Here is a 20574-nt window from a genome sequence, read left to right on the forward strand (position 1 = left end):
TGATGCCCTCAACCTCACACAAATTATCAATGAACCTACCAGGTACCTCCCCAAAGCCTTAAACACGGGCACCCTCATAGATATCATCCTAACCAACTTGCCCTCTAAATACACCTCTGCTGTTTTCAACCAAGATCTCAGCGATCACTGCCTCATTGCCTGCATCCGTAATGGGTCAGCGGTCAAACGACCTCCACTCATCACTGTAAAACGCTCCATGAAACACTTCAGCGAGCAGGCCTTTCTAATCGACCTGGCCGGGGTATCCTGGAAGGATATTGATCTCATCCCGTCAGTAGAGGATGCCTGGATATATTTTTAAAATGCCTTCCTAACCATCTTAAATAAACATGCCCCATTCAAGAAATTTAGAACCAGGAACAGATATAGCCCTTGGTTCTCCCCAGACCTGACTGCCCTTAACCAACACAAAAACATCCTATGGCGTTCTGCATTAGCATCGAACAGCCCCTGTGATATGCAGCTGTTCAGGGAAGCTAGAAACCATTATACCCAAGGCTAGCTTTTTCAAGCTGAAATTTGCTTCCTGCAACACTAACTCAAAAAAGTTCTGGGACACTGTAAAGTCCATGGAGAATAAGAACACCTCCTCCCAGGTTACTACTGATCATTTCTATTTACAAAAAAATATTGTTTTGGTTTATTACCTTGTTTTAAATCAATTAAGGCTGGCTACTATTTTCCAGCACATTTTTTTTTTTGAGTTGATATAATATATGGTTTATGTTTTTTGCACTGCACTGAAGATAGGAAACACTGTCACCACTGATAAATCCACCATAATTGAGAATTTCAATAAGCATTTTTCTACGGCTGGCCATGCTTTCCACCTGGCTACTCCTACCCCGGTCAACAGCACTGCACCCCCCACAGCAACTCGCCCAAGCCTTCCCCATTTCTCCTTCTCCCAAATCCGTTCGGCTGATGTTCTGAATGAGCTGCAAAATCTGGACCCCTACAAATCAGCCGGGCTAGACAATCTGGACCCTTTCTTTCTAAAATTATCTGCCGAAATTGTTGCCACCCCTATTATTAGCCTGTTCAACTTCTCTTTCGTGTCGTCTGAGATTCCCAAAGATTGGAAAGCAGCTGCGGTCATCCCCCTCTTCAAAGGGAGGAACACTCTTGACCCAAACTGCTACAGACCTATATCTATCCTACCATGCCTTTCTAAGGTCTTCGAAAGCCAAGTCAACAAACAGATTACCGACCATTTCGAATCTCACCATACCTTCTCTGCTATGCAATCTGGTTTCAGAGCTGGTCATGGGTGCACCTCAGCCACGCTCAAGGTCCTAAATGATATCTTAACCGCCATCGATAAGAAACATTACTGTGCAGCCGTATTCATTGATCTGGCCAAGGCTTTCGACTCTGTCAATCACCACATCCTCATCGGCAGACTCGACAGCCTTGGTTTCTCAAATGATTGCCTCGCCTGGTTCACCAACTACTTCTCTGATAGAGTTCAGTGTGTCAAATCGGAGGGTCTGCTGTCCGGACCTCTGGCAGTCTATGGGGGTGCCACAGGGTTCAATTCTTGGACCGACTCTCTTCTCTGTATACATCAATGAGGTCGCTCTTGCTGCTGGTGAGTCTCTGATCCACCTCTACGCAGACGACACCATTCTGTACACTTCTGGCCCTTCTTTGGACACTGTGTTAACAACCCTCCAGGCAAGCTTCAATGCCATACAACTCTCCTTCCGTGGCCTCCAATTGCTCTTAAATACAAGTAAAACTAAATGCATGCTCTTCAACCGATCGCTACCTGCACCTACCCGCCTGTCCAACATCACTACTCTGGACGGCTCTGACTTAGAATACGTGGACAACTACAAATACTTAGGTGTCTGGTTAGACTGTAAACTCTCCTTCCAGACCCATATCAAACATCTCCAATCCAAAGTTAAATCTAGAATTGGCTTCCTATTTCGCAACAAAGCATCCTTCACTCATGCTGCCAAACATACCCTTGTAAAACTGACCATCCTACCAATCCTCGACTTTGGCAATGTCATTTACAAAATAGCCTCCAATACCCTACTCAACAAATTGGATGCAGTCTATCACAGTGCAATCCGTTTTGTCACCAAAGCCCCATACACTACCAACCATTGCGACCTGTACGTTCTCGTTGGCTGGCCCTCGCTTCATACTCGTCGCCAAACCCACTGGCTCCATGTCATCTACAAGACCCTGCTAGGTAAAGTCCCCCCTTATCTCAGCTCGCTGGTCACCATAGCATCTCCCACCTGTAGCACACGCTCCAGCAGGTATATCTCTCTAGTCACCCCCAAAACCAATTCTTTCTTTGGCCGCCTCTCCTTACAGGTCTCTGCTGCCAATGACTGGAACGAACTACAAAAATCTCTGAAACTGGAAACACTTATCTCCCTCACTAGCTTTAAGCACCAACTGTCAGAGCAGCTCAGATTACTGCACCTGTACATAGCCCACCTATAATTTAGCCCAAACAACTACCTCTTTCCCTACTGTATTTAATTAATTAATTAATTTTGCTCCTTTGCACCCCATTATTTTTATTTCTACTTTGCACATTCTTCCATTGCAAATCTACCATTCCAGTGTTTTACTTGCTATATTGTATTTACTTTGCCACCATGGCCTTTTTTGCCTTTACCTCCCTTATCTCACCTCATTTGCTCACATCGTATTTAGACTTGTTTATACTGTATTATTGACTGTATGTTTGTTTTACTCCATGTGTAACTCTGTGTCGTTGTATGTGTCGAACTGCTTTGCTTTATCTTGGCCAGGTCGCAATTGTAAAGGAGAGCTTGTTCTCAACTTGCCTACCTCCTCTACCTCCCTGCTCTCTCCCCCTCAACTCCTCTAACTCTCTGCTCTCTCCCCCTCCCCTACCCTCCTCTACCTCTCTGCTCTCTCCCCCTCCCCTCCTCTACCTCTCTGTTCTCTCCCCCTCCCCTCCCCTCCTCTACCTCTCTGTTCTCTCCCCCTCCCCTCCCCTCCTCTACCTCTCTGTTCTCCCCCTCAACTCCTCTAACTCTCTGCTCTCTCCCCCTCCCCTCCTCAACCTCTGCTCTCTCTCCTCCCCTCCTCTACCTCTCTCTCCCTCTCCCCTCCTCTACCTCTCTGCTCTCTCCCCCTCCCCTCCCCTCATCTAACTCTCTGCTCTCTCCCCCTCCCCTCCTATACCTCTGCTCTCTCCTCCCCTCCTCTACCTCTCTCTCCCCCTCCTCTCCCCTCCTCTCCCCTCCTCTACCGCTCTACTCTCTCTCCCCCTCCGCTACCGCTCTGCTCTCTCTCACCCTCCTCTCCTCTACCCCCCTGCTCTCTCTCCTCTACCTCCCTGCTCTCTCTCCTCTACCTCCCTGCTCTCTCTCCCTCTCCTCTACCTCCCTGCTCTCTCTCCTCTACCTCTCTGCTCCCCCCCCACCCTCTACATCTCTGCTCTTCTCCCCCTCCCTCCTCTACCTCCTACAGTACGTGTGGAACAACTGGGCGTTGGGAGTGTGAGCAGCATGCCTGTCTGATAGAGAATGACATGATCCAGGCTGTCAACAGAGGAAATTATGGGTAAGAGCACTTAAACACACACACACGTATGCACACACACACAAACATATCCATGCGCGCTAGTGATGCACGGGGTTGACTCATAACCTGCGGGCGTGTTTACGGTCATGAAATATTGTGTGGATCAAGGGTGAGTGGTTGGGGGCGGGTTGAATAAAGAGTTAACTCTTGTGCAATTTATATCTATAGTCTACTGTGATGTTTTTCTTTCATTATCTGGCATTAATACGTAAGCCTAAACTTCAGGGCCTAACTCTACGCGTGTCAAATAGTCTACACGCCAATCGCCAAATGCTTTCGGGAACAGGCAGAAAAAGTTAACATCAATCCATGGAGGTACAAAGGACAATGTCAGAGTTGAGTTCAATAAGGGAGAAGCTGCTAATTTGACTCTTGAACATAAATATAAGGAAGGCCAGAAAGTACCTTTTTTACATTTGGAAGATGCTCTTCTCCAGAGAGACTTACTAGAGCATTTAGGGTTAAGTGCCTTGCTCAAAGGCACATCGGCAGATTTTTTCACCTAGTCGGCTCGGTGATTCGAACCAGCGACCTTTCAGTTACTGGCCAAATGCTCTTAACCGCGAGGCTACCTGCCACCCATGAGTGGTAATAGAGGATGATAGCAGGGCCGGTTATGTTGTATGTGATCAAAATCAAATGTTAATGGTCACATACACATGGTTAGCAGATGTTAATGGTCACATACACATGGTTAGCAGATGTTAATGGTCACATACACATGGTTAGCAGATGTTAATGGTCACATACACATGGTTAGCAGATGTTAATGGTCACATACACATGGTTAGCAGATGTTAATGGTCACATACACATGATTAGCAGATGTTAATGGTCACATACACATGGTTAGCAGATGTTAATGGTCACATACACATGGTTAGCAGATGTTAATGGTCACATACACATGGTTAGCAGATGTTAATGGTCACATACACATGATTAGCAGATGTTAATGGTCACATACACATGGTTAGCAGATGTTAATGGTCACATACACATGGTTAGCAGATGTTAATGGTCACATACACATGGTTAGCAGATGTTAATGGTCACATACACATGGTTAGCAGATGTTAATGGTCACATACACATGGTTAGCAGATGTTAATGGTCACATACACATGATTAGCAGATGTTAATGGTCACATACACATGGTTAGCAGATGTTAATGGTCACATACACATGGTTAGCAGATGTTAATGGTCACATACACATGGTTAGCAGATGTTAATGGTCACATACACATGGTTAGCAGATGTTAATGGTCACATACACATGGTTAGCAGATGTTAATGGTCACATACACATGGTTAGCAGATGTTAATGGTCACATACACATGGTTAGCAGATGTTAATGGTCACATACACATGGTTAGCAGATGTTAATGGTCACATACACATGGTTAGCAGATGTTAATGCAAGTGTAGCGAAATGCTTTATGCTTCTAGTTCCAACTGTACAGTATTGTCTAGCAAATTATGATTGTGAAGAGCCGTACAAGACGGGGACTTCAAACAGACCTATGGCACATGAAGGGAACTGTAGCCTACTGTTCAGATGGGTTAAACGGAAACTGAAATCTGGACACTGACTGGAGGTCTATAACCTCTCACACAACCTTAATACTAACTCTTACAGTAAAATGATACACCAATTGTAGGCTACATTTTTACTCAGGAACAAGAGTGGAGAAACATGATTTCTTTCTTTCAGCATCTTGAGAGAATGTGAATGTGCAGTTAGATACTGTCTGTAGAGGTGCTGTCTTTATCAGCATCATAAAAGCTGATAGTATTTCAACCACATAAAATAGGCATCCAAGCAGAACTGAAATCTATCAGAAACATGTTGGGTCGTTTTTACAGCTTTCCTATTTCCTTACAACGAGTCAAACTGATGTCGTTTGGACATTTTGCACAGCAAATCTTTCCCTTAGTTCTATTTGTTGTTGCTACATTCTTTCCCCGGTCCCTAAACGTCTTTGCTCCCTGAAAGAAGCAGAGATGACAGAGAGAACTTTGCCGATGTCAACTAGATTGAAGCATTCATTCGATCAATTTATTACATTATTCTAGTGAGCAAGGATTTATTTCGGTCTTCTAGGGCAGTATACTGTATAATGACAGAAGAGAAGTTGCATGGGTCTAATTATAGACAAGTTGACTAACAAACAGCCTCTCAAAAAATCATTCCTCTGTCTAACTGTAGACAACAGTGCATTTTGGTGTGGGCCTCAGATTTTCACTTTATCACATATAGTCGGGTGGTTGCAGATGGGTTATTAGCAATTGCGGGTGGGTGCAGGGGAACAAACAGCTGACCCGTTCACCACTTCCTCAATACTGCCTCTTAAGTCTGCGCAAGGAACTACACGTTGCGTTCCCAATTTCATGGGGCGTTCTTGTACGTAATACGTAAAAGGACACTGCAACACTCCGTTGCCGCCGTTTACGTAAACTGTGTGGCTGCCTTAATGCACACACACACACACACATACATACACACACACACACACACACACACACACACACGTTTCTCACACTCACTGTTTGGACTTTCCTCTCCTCTGCGTCCCTAGCTGGCGGGCAGCAAACTACAGCCAGTTCTATGGCATGTCTCTGGACGAGGGCCTGAGGTATCGCCTGGGGACACAGAGGCCCTCCAGGACTATCATGAGCATGAACGAGATGCAGGTGAGAAGACCTGTCTGCTTGGTAGGGAAAGGGTTGGGCTGGGTGATTCATGGGATACATCTCGAATGGCACACTATTCCCTATATAATGCACTACTTTTACCGGGGCCCATACATGGGATGCAGATATGCTGAGCCTTGAGAGTGAGGAACAGTCCGGTCTGCTTTTTAAATTGCGTGTGCATCAAGAAGGACCCATGACATAACATTTTATATAAAGATTCTGCTGGCCTGGCCTGTGTCATTACCAGCTATGGCTACCAGGTGAAGCTTGTTATTGGTCTGTTGATAATTCTTTGTCTGTCTGGATCTTGGAAGCCTACTCTCTGCTATGTGCCATCTTTAGCTTTGTTTACATCTAACCAGACAGATTATGTAAGAGCCAATCAGAGACAGGTTTAGGAGAGAGAGGATAGGGGATAGGATAGGGGTAGAGGATGGGGTAGAGGATAGAGGTGGAGGGGGAGTGGAGGGGATAGGATAGGGGTGGAGGGAAGGATGGGGTGGATGGTGTGGAAGAGAGGGGAGGATGGGGTGGAGCCATCTCCATTTCAGACAACACAACTGACTGGCCTTCCTCTCTCCCCCCTACCCTTCCCAGCCACCATCCCTACCTCTCCCCCTACATCCTCCAGACTTAACTCCCCCACTCCTCCTCCCTTCAAATTGCTTCTCTCCAATCCCCCACTCCCCCAGCCCAACATGCCCCTACCTGTACCAGGAGCCAGATCTAAGCAGGAGAGCTTATTCATAGATCTCTCTGTCTGTTGTCTGTCTCCCAGCTCAGTCCCCACACGTCTAACAGTCATACTGGGTAATGGATAGGCCCACTCCTAACTCCCTAACTCACTCCCACTCCACTCCTAAATCCTGGGGGGTTGGAGCCACACACACACATAGATATTAGCAGGGAGGAATGTGAGGAGGACGTATCAGCCGCTGTGCTCTGTCTAAACAAAGATAGAGTTACATGCTAATGCTACACAACGGCAGTGTTAAGCATGCCTCCCACCTCCAGACCTGGCCTGTCTACGTCCCAAATTACACCATATTCCCTATACACTGTAGTGCTCTGGTGAAAAGTAGTGCACTATGTAGGGAATAGGGTTCATTTGGGATGCAACCCTTTTAGTTAGATGACTCATGACACATACAGCAGAACCTCTTGGACTGGTGAGGAATATGTGAGGCAGCATAGAAATTCCCCTTCATGACTTAATGTGATAAGCATTATGATAAGCTTGCTATACCATGTATTTGTCTGAGGTATTATCATAGTGATTTAATTCTGGAGTTGGAGGCTTCTCCAATGAGTCCATATTAGGTGTTTAGATTAATCACATAGTTGCATATTATTTCCAGTGAGAGCAGATATTTTTCCTTCCCCGCTTTCAATGTCTTTGTTACACTGAGGCTGTCTGTTAGTGTAGCTTCCCTCAGTCAGTTCAATCAGTTATTTGTTACACTGAGGCTGTCTGTTAGTGTAGCTTCCCTCAGTCAGTTCAATCAGTTATTTGTTACACTGAGGCTGTCTGTTAGTGTAGCTTACCTCAGTGAGTTCAATCAGTTATTTGTTACACTGAGGCTGTCTGTTAGTGTAGCTTCCCTCAGTGAGTTCAATCAGTTATTTGTTACACTGAGGCTGTCTGTTAGTGTAGCTTACCTCAGTCAGTTCAATCAGTTATTTGTTACACTGAGGCTGTCTGTTAGTGTAGCTTCCCTCAGTCAGTTCAATCAGTTATTTGTTACACTGAGGCTGTCTGTTAGTGTAGCTTACCTCAGTCAGTTCAATCAGTTATTTGTTACACTGAGGCTGTCTGTTAGTGTAGCTTCCCTCAGTCAGTTCAATCAGTTATTTGTTACACTGAGGCTGTCTGTTAGTGTAGCTTACCTCAGTGAGTTCAATCAGTTATTTGTTACACTGAGGCTGTCTGTTAGTGTAGCTTCCCTCAGTGAGTTCAATCAGTTATTTGTTACACTGAGGCTGTCTGTTAGTGTAGCTTCCCTCAGTGAGTTCAATCAGTTATTTGTTACACTGAGGCTGTCTGTTAGTGTAGCTTCCCTCAGTGAGTTCAATCAGTTCTATGTTCTTTGTTACACTGAGGCTGTCTGTTATTGTAGCTTCCCTCAGTCAGTTCAATCCGTTATTTGTTACACTGAGGCTGTCTGTTAGTGTAGCTTCCCTCAGTGAGTTCAATCAGTTATTTGTTACACTGAGGCTGTCTGTTAGTGTAGCTTCCCTCAGTGAGTTCAATCAGTTATTTGTTACACTGAGGCTGTCTGTTAGTGTAGCTTCCCTCAGTCAGTTCATTCAGTTATTTGTTACACTGAGGCTGTCTGTTAGTGTAGCTTCCATCAGTCAGTTCAATAAGTTATTTGTTACACTGAGGCTGTCTGTTAGTGTAGCTTCCCTCAGTCAGTTCAATCAGTTATTTGTTACACTGAGGCTGTCTGTTAGTGTAGCTTCCCTCAGTCAGTTCATTCAGTTATTTGTTACACTGAGGCTGTCTGTTAGTGTAGCTTCCCTCAGTCAGTTCAATCAGTTCTATGGTCTGGAGACAGATCAACGTTTCTGTTTCCATTCTAACTCATTAGGCCAAATGGTACGAATTGTCTGTGAGTAAGTCCTCTATAATAGCAGAACTTAACAGACACTCTGATTAGACCATCTCCCTCTATTACATTCATGAATGTTCTATTGTGGATAAATAATCAACGTTGCACGTTCCGTACAAAAGTATCATGAGGAACTTGTTGCTGTTGGTTTGTCAGTCTCCTCTTGCTGTTGGTTTGTCAGTCTCCTCTTTCTGTTGGTTTGTCAGTCTCCTCTTGCTGTTGGTTTGTCAGTCTCCTCTTGCTGTTGGTTTGTCAGTCTCCTCTTGCTGTTGGTTTGTCAGTCTCCTCTTGCTGTTGGTGTGTCAGTCTCCTCTTGCTGTTGGTTTGTCAGTCTCCTCTTGCTGTTGGTTTGTCAGTCTCCTCTTGCTGTTGGTTTGTCAGTCTCCTCTTGCTGTGGGTGTGTCAGTCTCCTCTTGCTGTTGGTTTGTCAGTCTCCTCTTACTGTTGGTTTGTCAGTCTCCTCTTGCTGTTGGTTTGTCAGTCTCCTCTTGCTGTTGGTTTGTCAGTCTCCTCTTGCTGTTGGTTTGTCAGTCTCCTCTTGCTGTTGGTTTTGTCAGTCTCCTCTTGCTGTTGGTTTGTCAGTCTCCTCTTCATGTTGGTTTGTCAGTCTCCTCTTGCTGTTGGTGTGTCAGTCTCCTCTTGCTGTTGGTGTGTCAGTCTCCTCTTGCTGTTGGTGTGTCAGTCTCCTCTTGCTGTTGGTTTGTCAGTCTCCTCTTGCTGTTGGTTTGTCAGTCTCCTCTTGCTGTTGGTGTGTCAGTCTCCTCTTGCTGTTGGTTTGTCAGTCTCCTCTTGCTGTTGGTTTGTCAGTCTCCTCTTGCTGTTGGTTTGTCAGTCTCCTCTTGCTGTTGGGTTGTCAGTCTCCTCTTGCTGTTGGGTTGTCAGTCTCCTCTTGCGGTTGGTTTGTCAGTCTCCTCTTGCTGTTGGTTTGTCAGTCTCCTCTTGCTGTTGGTTTGTCAGTCTCCTCTTGCTGTTGGTTTGTCAGTCTCCTCTTGCTGTTGGTGTGTCAGTCTCCTCTTGCTGTTGGTTTGTCAGTCTCCTCTTGCTGTTGGTTTGTCAGTCTCCTCTTGCTGTTGGGTTGTCAGTCTCCTCTTGCTGTTGGTTTGTCAGTCTCCTCTTGCTGTTGGGTTGTCAGTCTCCTCTTGCTGTTGGTTTGTCAGTCTCCTCTTGCTGTTGGGTTGTCAGTCTCCTCTTGCGGTTGGTTTGTCAGTCTCCTCTTGCTGTTGGTTTGTCAGTCTCCTCTTGCTGTTGGTTTGTCAGTCTCCTCTTGCTGTTGGTTTGTCAGTCTCCTCTTGCTGTTGGTTTGTCAGTCTCCTCTTGCTGTTGGTGTGTCAGTCTCCTCTTGCTGTTGATTTGTCAGTCTCCTCTTGCTGTTGGTTTATCAGTCTCCTCTTCATGTTGGTTTGTCAGTCTCCTCTTGCTGTTGGTGTGTCAGTCGACTCTTGCTGTTGGTTTGTCAGTCGACTCTTGCTGTTGGTTTGTCAGTCTCCTCTTGCTGTTGGTGTGTCAGTCTCCTCTTGCTGTTGATTTGTCAGTCTCCTCTTGCTGTTGGTTTGTCAGTCTCCTCTTCATGTTGGTTTGTCAGTCTCCTCTTGCTGTTGGTGTGTCAGTCTCCTCTTGCTGTTGGTTTGTCAGTCTCCTCTTGCTGTTGGTGTCTCAGTCTCCTCTTGCTGTTGATTTGTCAGTCTCTTGCTGTTGGTTTGTCAGTCTCCTCTTGCTATTGGTTTGTCAGTCTCCTCTTGCTGTTGGTTTGTCAGGCTCCTCTTGCTGTTGGTTTGTCAGTCTCCTCTTGCTGTTGGTTTGTCAGTCTCCTCTTCATGTTGGTTTGTCAGTCTCCTCTTGCTGTTGGTGTGTCAGTCGACTCTTGCTGTTGGTTTGTCAGTCGACTCTTGCTGTTGGTTTGTCAGTCTCCTCTTGCTGTTGGTGTGTCAGTCTCCTCTTGCTGTTGGTTTGTCAGTCTCCTCTTGCTGTTGGTGTGTCAGTCTCCTCTTGCTGTTGGTTTGTCAGTCTCCTCTTGCTGTTGGTTTGTCAGTCTCCTCTTGCTGTTGGTTTTGTCAGTCTCCTCTTGCTGTTGGTTTGTCAGTCTCCTCTTCATGTTGGTTTGTCAGTCTCCTCTTGCTGTTGGTGTGTCAGTCTCCTCTTGCTGTTGGTGTGTCAGTCTCCTCTTGCTGTTGGTGTGTCAGTCTCCTCTTGCTGTTGGTTTGTCAGTCTCCTCTTGCTGTTGGTTTGTCAGGCTCCTCTTGCTGTTGGTGTGTCAGTCTCCTCTTGCTGTTGGTTTGTCAGTCTCCTCTTGCTGTTGGTTTGTCAGTCTCCTCTTGCTGTTGGTTTGTCAGTCTCCTCTTGCTGTTGGGTTGTCAGTCTCCTCTTGCTGTTGGGTTGTCAGTCTCCTCTTGCGGTTGGTTTGTCAGTCTCCTCTTGCTGTTGGTTTGTCAGTCTCCTCTTGCTGTTGGTTTGTCAGTCTCCTCTTGCTGTTGGTTTGTCAGTCTCCTCTTGCTGTTGGTGTGTCAGTCTCCTCTTGCTGTTGGTTTGTCAGTCTCCTCTTGCTGTTGGTTTGTCAGTCTCCTCTTGCTGTTGGGTTGTCAGTCTCCTCTTGCTGTTGGTTTGTCAGTCTCCTCTTGCTGTTGGGTTGTCAGTCTCCTCTTGCTGTTGGTTTGTCAGTCTCCTCTTGCTGTTGGGTTGTCAGTCTCCTCTTGCGGTTGGTTTGTCAGTCTCCTCTTGCTGTTGGTTTGTCAGTCTCCTCTTGCTGTTGGTTTGTCAGTCTCCTCTTGCTGTTGGTTTGTCAGTCTCCTCTTGCTGTTGGTTTGTCAGTCTCCTCTTGCTGTTGGTGTGTCAGTCTCCTCTTGCTGTTGATTTGTCAGTCTCCTCTTGCTGTTGGTTTATCAGTCTCCTCTTCATGTTGGTTTGTCAGTCTCCTCTTGCTGTTGGTGTGTCAGTCGACTCTTGCTGTTGGTTTGTCAGTCGACTCTTGCTGTTGGTTTGTCAGTCTCCTCTTGCTGTTGGTGTGTCAGTCTCCTCTTGCTGTTGATTTGTCAGTCTCCTCTTGCTGTTGGTTTGTCAGTCTCCTCTTCATGTTGGTTTGTCAGTCTCCTCTTGCTGTTGGTGTGTCAGTCTCCTCTTGCTGTTGGTTTGTCAGTCTCCTCTTGCTGTTGGTGTCTCAGTCTCCTCTTGCTGTTGATTTGTCAGTCTCTTGCTGTTGGTTTGTCAGTCTCCTCTTGCTATTGGTTTGTCAGTCTCCTCTTGCTGTTGGTTTGTCAGGCTCCTCTTGCTGTTGGTTTGTCAGTCTCCTCTTGCTGTTGGTTTGTCAGTCTCCTCTTCATGTTGGTTTGTCAGTCTCCTCTTGCTGTTGGTGTGTCAGTCGACTCTTGCTGTTGGTTTGTCAGTCGACTCTTGCTGTTGGTTTGTCAGTCTCCTCTTGCTGTTGGTGTGTCAGTCTCCTCTTGCTGTTGGTTTGTCAGTCTCCTCTTGCTGTTGGTGTGTCAGTCTCCTCTTGCTGTTGGTTTGTCAGTCTCCTCTTGCTGTTGGTTTGTCAGTCTCCTCTTGCTGTTGGTTTATCAGTCTCCTCTTGCTGTTGGTTTGTCAGTCTCCTCTTGCTGTTGGTTTGTCAGTCTCCTCTTGCTGTTGGTTTGTCAGTCTCCTCTTGCTGTTGGTTTGTCAGGCTCCTCTTGCTGTTGGTTTGTCAGGCTCCTCTTGCTGTTGGTTTTGTCAGTCTCCTCTTGCTGTTGGTTTGTCAGCCTCCTCTTGCTGTTGGTTTGTCAGTCTCCTCTTGCTGTTGGTTTGTCAGTCTCCTCTTGCTGTTGGTTTGTCAATCTCTTGCTGTTGGTTTGTCAATCTCTTGCTGTTGGTTTGTCAGTCTCCTATTGCTGTTGGTTTGTCAATCTCTTGCTGTTGGTTTGTCAATCTCTTGCTGTTGGTTTGTCAGCCTCCTCTTGCTGTTGGTTTGTCAGTCTCCTCTTGCTGTTGGTTTGTCAGTCTCCTCTTGCTGTTGGTTTGTCAATCTCTTGCTGTTGGTTTGTCAATCTCTTGCTGTTGATTTGTCAGTCTCCTCTTGCTGTTGGTTTGTCAATCTCTTGCTGTTGGTTTGTCAATCTCTTGCTGTTGGTTTGTCAGTCTCCTATTGCTGTCTGGCCATTGGAACACCTACTGTATGTTTTTGGGAGTAATAAGAAATTGTATTTTACTTCCAAATAAACTATCAAGGTGGTCAAGTACATTAAAACAGGATTGAAATTGTACAGTAGTGAATTCATGTCTTCCTCCTGCTCTCTATCCCCCTGCTCAGCTGAATATGGACCCTCAGAATGAGCGTCTGCCTCAGTACTTCAACGCAGCAGAGAAGTGGCCTGGAAAGATCCACGAACCTCTGGACCAGGGCAACTGCGCTGCCTCCTGGGCCTTCTCCACTGCAGGTGAGACACTACATGGTAGTAAAATACTGGCAGAATACTGGTAAAATACAGGTATTTTTATAAAGTACTGGCATTTTGTTAAAATTCATTTTCATAAAAAACATATTTTTTTAATCGCAATATTGCAAATATTGGGAAAATTGAAAAATGCTTTCAAAATTACATTTAAGTACCAGAACGCCTCCTTATCATTTAAATACCAGAACGCCCCCTTATCATTTAAGTACCAGAACGTCCCCTTATCATTTACATACAAGAATGTCCCCTAATCATTTAAGTACCAGAACGCCCCCTTATCATTTACATACCAGAACGTCCCCTAATCATTTACATACCAGAACGCCCCCTTATCATTTAAGTACCAGAACGTCCCCTAATCATTTAAGTACCAGAACGTCCCCTAATCATTTACATACCAGAACGTCCCCTTATCATTTACATACCAGAACGTCCCCTTATCATTTACATACCGGAACGTCCCCTAATCATTTACATACCAGAACGTCCCTTAACCATTTACATACCAGAACGTTCCTTTTTCATTTCTTTAACATCTCTTAGAACATTTCCCAGAAGTTCACTCTCTCTCTTTCACACCATATATCCATGTCTCTTTCCCTCAATCTCTCTTTCCCACCATCTCTCTTTCCCACCATCTCTCTTTCCCTCGCTCAGCGGTGGCATCTGATCGAATCTCCATCCAGTCGATGGGTCACATGACCCCTCAACTGTCGCCCCAGAACCTAATTTCCTGTGATACACGCAACCAAGGGGGCTGTGCTGGAGGCCGTATCGACGGAGCCTGGTGGTACATGAGGCGCATAGGGTAGGACATATTTTATTGCAACACTAGGCACAATATTAGGAGCTTTTTAAATGATCAAATGAAGAGTGAATTTTGGGTTCTTTAGCTGTGAATTGATGATTCTCTCTCTCTCTCTCGCTCTCTCTCTCGCTCTCTCTCTCTCGCTCTCTCTCTCTCTCGCTCTCTCTCTCGCTCTCTCTCTCTCTCTCTCTCTCTCGCTCTCTCTCTCTCTCGCTCTCTCTCTCTCTCTCTCGCTCTCTCTCTCTCTCGCTCTCTCTCTCTCTCGCTCTCTCTCTCTCTCTCTCTCTCGCTCTCTCTCTCGCTCCACCATCTCTCTCTACTCTCCATCTCTCTCTACTCTCCATCTCTCTCTACTCTCCATCTCTCTCTACTCTCCATCATTCTCTACTCTCTACTCTCCATCATTCTCTACTCTCCATCTCTCTCTATCTTTCTGTCTTTCTGTCAGTGTGGTGACAGAGGAGTGCTACCCGTTCTCTGCTCCCCAGCAGACACCAGCAGAGGTGGGCCGCTGTATGATGCAGAGTCGCTCTGTGGGCCGTGGAAAGAGACAGGCTACTGCACGCTGCCCCAGCACACACACCTACCACAATGACATCTACCAGTCTACACCTCCCTACAGGCTCTCATCAAACGTAAGTACACACACACACACACACACACACATACCGTTTTTTATCACTTTGGTACTATTTTCCCAAGTAGGTGGTGAATTTAAAAAACTCCAAACTGGTAACAATTGTAACACAGCCAGTCTTACATTCAAAACCTTTCATTGTGCATTAATTTTGTTTGTAGACATTTTTCACCACACAATCATTGATCCAAAATATAACTTTGCTGTGAAATATAATGAGTACATTGATTTAATCACCAAAACCCAACATGTTGTGCTCTCAATGTGCTCTCAACTAATTTTAACAACCAGTCAATCCAATAGCAAACATTTGTAGATACATGTTTTAAAATGTAGTATGCTACAGTACTGACAATTACAGTACATTACACTGTTTTCACATTAGGCAATACACTTGCACTACCCCCATTAAAATGTACTGATCATAAAATGTCCATAATTTCTATCCTATGTGTGATCAAAGGTGTGATAACTGAAGACATCTTTCACAATGTAATTAAATGAAAGAAACATAACGTTTAGCCGGCACTAGTTTGCATCAAACCGGTCTTGAGCCTTTGGCCATAGGTTCTCATCCAAGTCGCAGTAAATATCTTCATTGTTCGTGCACCTGGGGAAAGACCTTTTGACACGGTGAATCCCAGCCTGACATACAGTCCCAGTCAAAAGTTTCTTTATTTTGACTATTTTCTGCATTGTAGAATAATAGTGAAGAGATCAACACTGTGAAATAACACCTATGGAATCATGTAGTAACCAAAAAACTGTTAAATCTAAATATATTTTATATTTGAGATTCGTCAAAGTAGGCACCCTTTGCCTTGATGACAGCTTTGCACAGACAGCCTATTCCCCCTCAGGAGACTGAAAAAATACTGCCTGGCAAGTTCAATGTATTAGTAGTCAACTAACGTGAGGTAACTAGCTAACATACCGGTACATACTGCTGTAATGCTATGCGGTTCGTAAGGATAGCGTAGCTAACAAACTTTTAGCCAACATAACGTGTAACTTATTTGAAAAGGCATTACTTTATTAAATTTTTCAACATTTTCTTAACACTTGTCATAATTAGTTAAAGCAATGAATTTGTATCCGCTCTCGTCGGACTTTGGCTGCATATTTTCCGCAATTTTCATCAAATCTGAGAAGTTATGAAGCCACGCCCATTTTCGGAAGAATTGCATTATGTGCCCTAAAGGCACAGGAATATTGTCCACTGCTTGCATACATCGAATTTTGACGAATTTAGTACGTCATCCGGGAACTTTTGGTATACTAACTATATCCATACTATGACCAATAAGCATACTATATACTCATATAATTCACATCACAAATAGTACAGTTAGTATGAGTATTTGAACACAGCTAGGGTTTCCCAAACTTGGTCCTGGGGCCCCCCCATGTTTTGGTTTTTGTCCTAGCACTACACTACTGATTCAAATGACCAACTAGTCATCAAGCTTTGATTATTTGAATCAGCTGTCTAGAGCTAGGAAAGAAACAAAACGTGTACCCAGGAGGGGTCCCAGGACCGAGTTTGGGAAACCCTGATCTAAGACACAAGAAGGGGTAGCAGTAGAGAATGTTATAACTCCTTCTCTGAAGTAAGCTACAGTAGATCAACTGGAAAGCCTGTAGCTATTACATTAAGGTGGTGTCCCAAATGGCACCCTATTCTCTACAAAGTACACTACTTTTGACCAGAGCCCTAGTCAAACTAGTGCCCTATTTAGGGGGCCATTTGGGACTCCGCCTAACTATTTCCAGAGGCCATGAGCAGTAACAGAATCCACATGCATCCACTTGTTTCATATCCTAATCAAAGTATACCCACCGAGTTACAGCGTAGGCTTTATTACCTCTTATTATCAAGCATTCTAAATTATGCTTAATGTTGGAAATCATTACAGCATGTTTATCTTCCTCTTTTTAATTTTTTATTTAACCTTTATTTAACCAGGAAGGGCTCAATGAGATTAAAATCTCCTTTTCAAGAGCGCCCTGGCCAAGATAGGCAGCACCAAGTCATTACAAAAAAATTACAGACAGACGACATGAAAAACTACAAGTAATCTAGTAAAAACCATTGAATATACAAGAGTATAAAACAGCAAATTAAAAACATTGTCAGGTCAGGGAATCAGCCTCAAAATCCTTCATCAGTGATTTAAAAACACCAATCGGGACAAGTTCCTCCAGTTTAAAAGTATTTTGTAAGGCGTTCCAAGACGATGGCGCAGAGTACATAAAAGCCCTTTTACCAAATTCAGTTCGGACATTTGGAACAGTTAGCAGGATAAAGTCCAGTGAACGAAGAGAGTACCCACCACATTTCTGAACAATAGAAATGCACAAATAAAAAGGTAGTAAACTCAAAATGGCATTGTAAATAAAAGTATACCAGTGACTGAGCCTACGAGTGACGAGAGAAGGCCAGCCAACCCTGGTATAGAAAGTGCAGTGGTGCGTAAGGGTTTTGCAGTTTAAAATAAATTTCAAAGTGCCGTGGTAAAGGGTGTCTATTGATCTCAAACACTGAGCGGAAGCATTCATGTTTAAAATATCCCCATAGTCTAGTAAAGGCATAAATGTAGCTGATACTAGCCTCCTTCTGGCTTCAAAAGACAAACGGGCCTCATTCCTAAAATAAAATCCCAATTTCAGCTTCAAGGCCATCATCAATTAAAATGTCAAGATATTTATATGAGGTTACAACCTCAATCCCCTTGCCCTGACAGGTAGTAATATGTGAACGGTTCAGAGGTCTATTTCTTGCATTAGAAAACACCATTAGTTTAGTTTTGTCAGTATTGAGGATAAGCTTCAATTGACACAAGGTATGTTGAATAGTATAAATAGCAGTTTGCATGTTCTGGAAAGCTTTTCTAAGAGACAAGGCACAACAGTAAATGACAGTATCATCAGCATAAAAATGAAGTTGTGCATTTTGGACATTTTTGTCTAAATCATTTATATAAATAGTGAATAAGAGAGGACCAAGTACAGAGCCTTGGGGCACACCATTCAAGACAGACAATTTAACAGACATAAGCCCATCAAATTGAGTGCACTGAGTTCTATCAGACAGATAGTTAGCAAACCATGCAACTGCATGCTCCGAAAGACCTACACTCAACAATCTCTGCCTTAGTATAGCATGATCAACTGTATAAAAAGCCTTAGAGAGATCAATAAAAAGTGAGACACAGTGCTGTTTTTTGTCAAGGGCTTCAGTGATATCATTTAAAACCTTCATGGCTGCTGTAATTGTGCTATGCTTCTTCCTGAAGCCCGATTGGTACATTGATAAAATAGAGTTAGTAAATAAAAACTATTTTAGCTGTTCACTTACAAGGGTTTCAAGTATTTTCACCAGGGGTGACAGTTTTGAGTTTGGCCTATAATTATTTAAAAGAGTTGGATCTCCCCCTTTTAAAAGTAGCAGGACAAATGCTGATTTCCAGATCTTTGGAATTTCATTACATTCCAGGGTTAGATTGAACAGAGATGTAAGTGGTTTAGCTATGAAATCAGCTGCCAGATTTAAAAAGCAGGGATTCAAAAGATCAGGACCTGCAGTCTTTCTCTGATCTAAGGATTTCAGGGCTTTATGGACCACCTGCACTGAGAATGGCAAAAAGCTAAAAGTTAGACCAGCTCTCACTGGTTCATCCACACAGGGTTGTACAGACCTCAAGTCACCAAGCCATGCATCTAGAGATGTGGAGCTGTTCTACATGGTCAAACAATTTATGTTGCTATCCCCTCCACTTTCTCTGTCCTTTTATTTAATTGCATATCTGTCCATCTTTTTCCTTTCATCTAATCACAGTTCTGTCATACTTTTTCCTTTCATCGAATCACAGTTCTGTCATACTTTTTCCTTTCATCTAATCACAGTTCTATACATTTTGTTTCTTCACAGGAGAAGGAGATCATGAAGGAGATTATGGATAACGGCCCAGTGCAAGGTAGGATGATTTAGAAGATGACTGTGTGTGTGTGTGTGTGCCATTAGCAGCTATAAAAGAATGAGCTACTGGAACCATGTGTGTTTGCTGTAGCGTTCAGAGCAATCTCTTGGTTTTAGGAATGAATTCAGAAGGGCAACAAAGCCTTGGGTTTTGCTTAAAGAGCAGGATTGGTTATGAGAGATTCTTTGTCAGTGATTGGGCGGAGGATTGAAGTCAGGCTACCAGGTTGGATACAGAATGTGTTTGTTTTTATAATATAGTGGAATTTAATTAAGCAATAATGCCATTAAACCACGGCTAAGGGCTGTTCTTATGCACAACGCAATACAGAGTGCCTGGATACAGCCCTTCGCCTTGGCATATTAGCCATATGCCACAAACCCAGAGGTGCCTTATTGCTATTATAAACTGTCTACCAACTTAATTAGCGCAGTACAAAGCAATGTTTTGTCATACCTGTGGTATACAGTCTGATATTATTATTTTTTAACCTTTATTTAACTAGGCAAGTCAGTTAAGAACAAATTCTTATTTTCAATGATGGCCTAGGAACACGCCTGTTCAGGGGCAGAAAGACAGATTTGTACCTTGTCAGCTCGGGGATTCGAACTTGCAACCTTTCGGTTACTAGTCCAACGCTCTAACCACTAGGCTACACTGCCGCCATATACCACAGGTGTCAGCCAGTCAGCATTCAGGTCTCAAACCACCCAGGTTATAATATTATATATAGTATGATATATTAAATGTATTATATTTAGTATTGCACTGTGGTCAGTGTTGGGGAGTAGTGAACTACATGTAGTTCAACTAGCAAAGGCCAACATCCCGGAGTCACCTCTTTACTGTTGACTTTGTGACTGGTGTTTTGAGGGTAGTACTTAATGTAGCTGCCAGTTGAGGACTTTACGACAGGCTCTGTCGTAAACGGCCGCGACCGGGAGGTCCGTGGGGCGACACACAATTGGCCTAGCGTCGTCCGGGTTAGAGAGGGGTTGGCCGGTAGGGATATCCTTGTCTCATTGCGCACCAGCGACTCCTGTGGCGGGCCGGGCGCAGTGCGCGCTAACCAAGGTTGCCAGGTGCACAGTGTTTCTTCCGACACATTGTTGCGGCTGGCTTCCGGGTTGGATGTGCGCTGTGTTAAGAAGCAGTGCGGCTTGGTTGGGTTGTGTATCGGAGACTTTCAAAAGAAAGGTTAATGAATGGTTAACATCAGCAAGTATCAGCAAGTATCTGCTCTTATGTAAGGGATAGTATTAAAAAACAAAATAAATCTGAACTACCTCTCCCTTTCTAGAATGCAAAGCCGTTCTAAACACGGGCTTCACGTTGTCTTCTAAACACGGGCTTCACGTTGTCTTCTAAACACGGGCTTCACGTTGTCTTCTAAACACGGGCTTCACGTTGTCTTCTAAACACGGGCTTCACGTTGTCTTCTAAACACAGGCTTCACGTTGTCTTCTAAACACGGGCTTCACGATGTCTTCTAAACACGGGCTTCACGTTGTCTTCAAAACACGGGCTTCACGTTGTCTTCTAAACACGGCTTCTCGTTGTCTTCTAAACACGGGCTTCACGTTGTCTTCTAAACACGGGCTTCACGTTGTCTTCTAAACATGGGCCTCTCTAGTTGTCTTCTAAACACGGGCCTCTAGTTGTCTTCATGACATGGGCTTCACGTTGTCTTCTAAACACAGGCTTCATGTTGTCTTCTAAACACAAGCTTCAGGTTGTCTTCTAAACACGAGCTTCACGTTGTCTTCTAAACATGTGCCTCTAGTTGTCTTCATGACATGGGCTTCACGTTGT

General features: G+C 44.3%; 1 protein-coding gene across 2 annotated transcripts in view; it reads left to right on the forward strand.

The window, feature by feature from the left end:
* The window catches only part of LOC109903359 (tubulointerstitial nephritis antigen-like), a 73914-nt gene that overhangs the window by 33370 nt on the left and 19970 nt on the right, over nucleotides 1-20574 (forward strand). For both annotated transcript variants that reach the window (XM_031788945.1, XM_031788946.1), the window contains exons 4-9: nucleotides 3490-3582; nucleotides 6187-6301; nucleotides 13193-13319; nucleotides 13995-14145; nucleotides 14594-14780; nucleotides 18714-18759. In XM_031788945.1, the coding sequence (XP_031644805.1) occupies nucleotides 3490-3582; nucleotides 6187-6301; nucleotides 13193-13319; nucleotides 13995-14145; nucleotides 14594-14780; nucleotides 18714-18759 (719 nt within the window). The remainder of the gene's footprint in view (nucleotides 1-3489; nucleotides 3583-6186; nucleotides 6302-13192; nucleotides 13320-13994; nucleotides 14146-14593; nucleotides 14781-18713; nucleotides 18760-20574) is intronic.

The sequence above is a fragment of the Oncorhynchus kisutch genome, linkage group LG14 (assembly GCF_002021735.2).
Source record: "Oncorhynchus kisutch isolate 150728-3 linkage group LG14, Okis_V2, whole genome shotgun sequence".
NCBI classification, from domain to species: domain Eukaryota; kingdom Metazoa; phylum Chordata; class Actinopteri; order Salmoniformes; family Salmonidae; genus Oncorhynchus; species Oncorhynchus kisutch.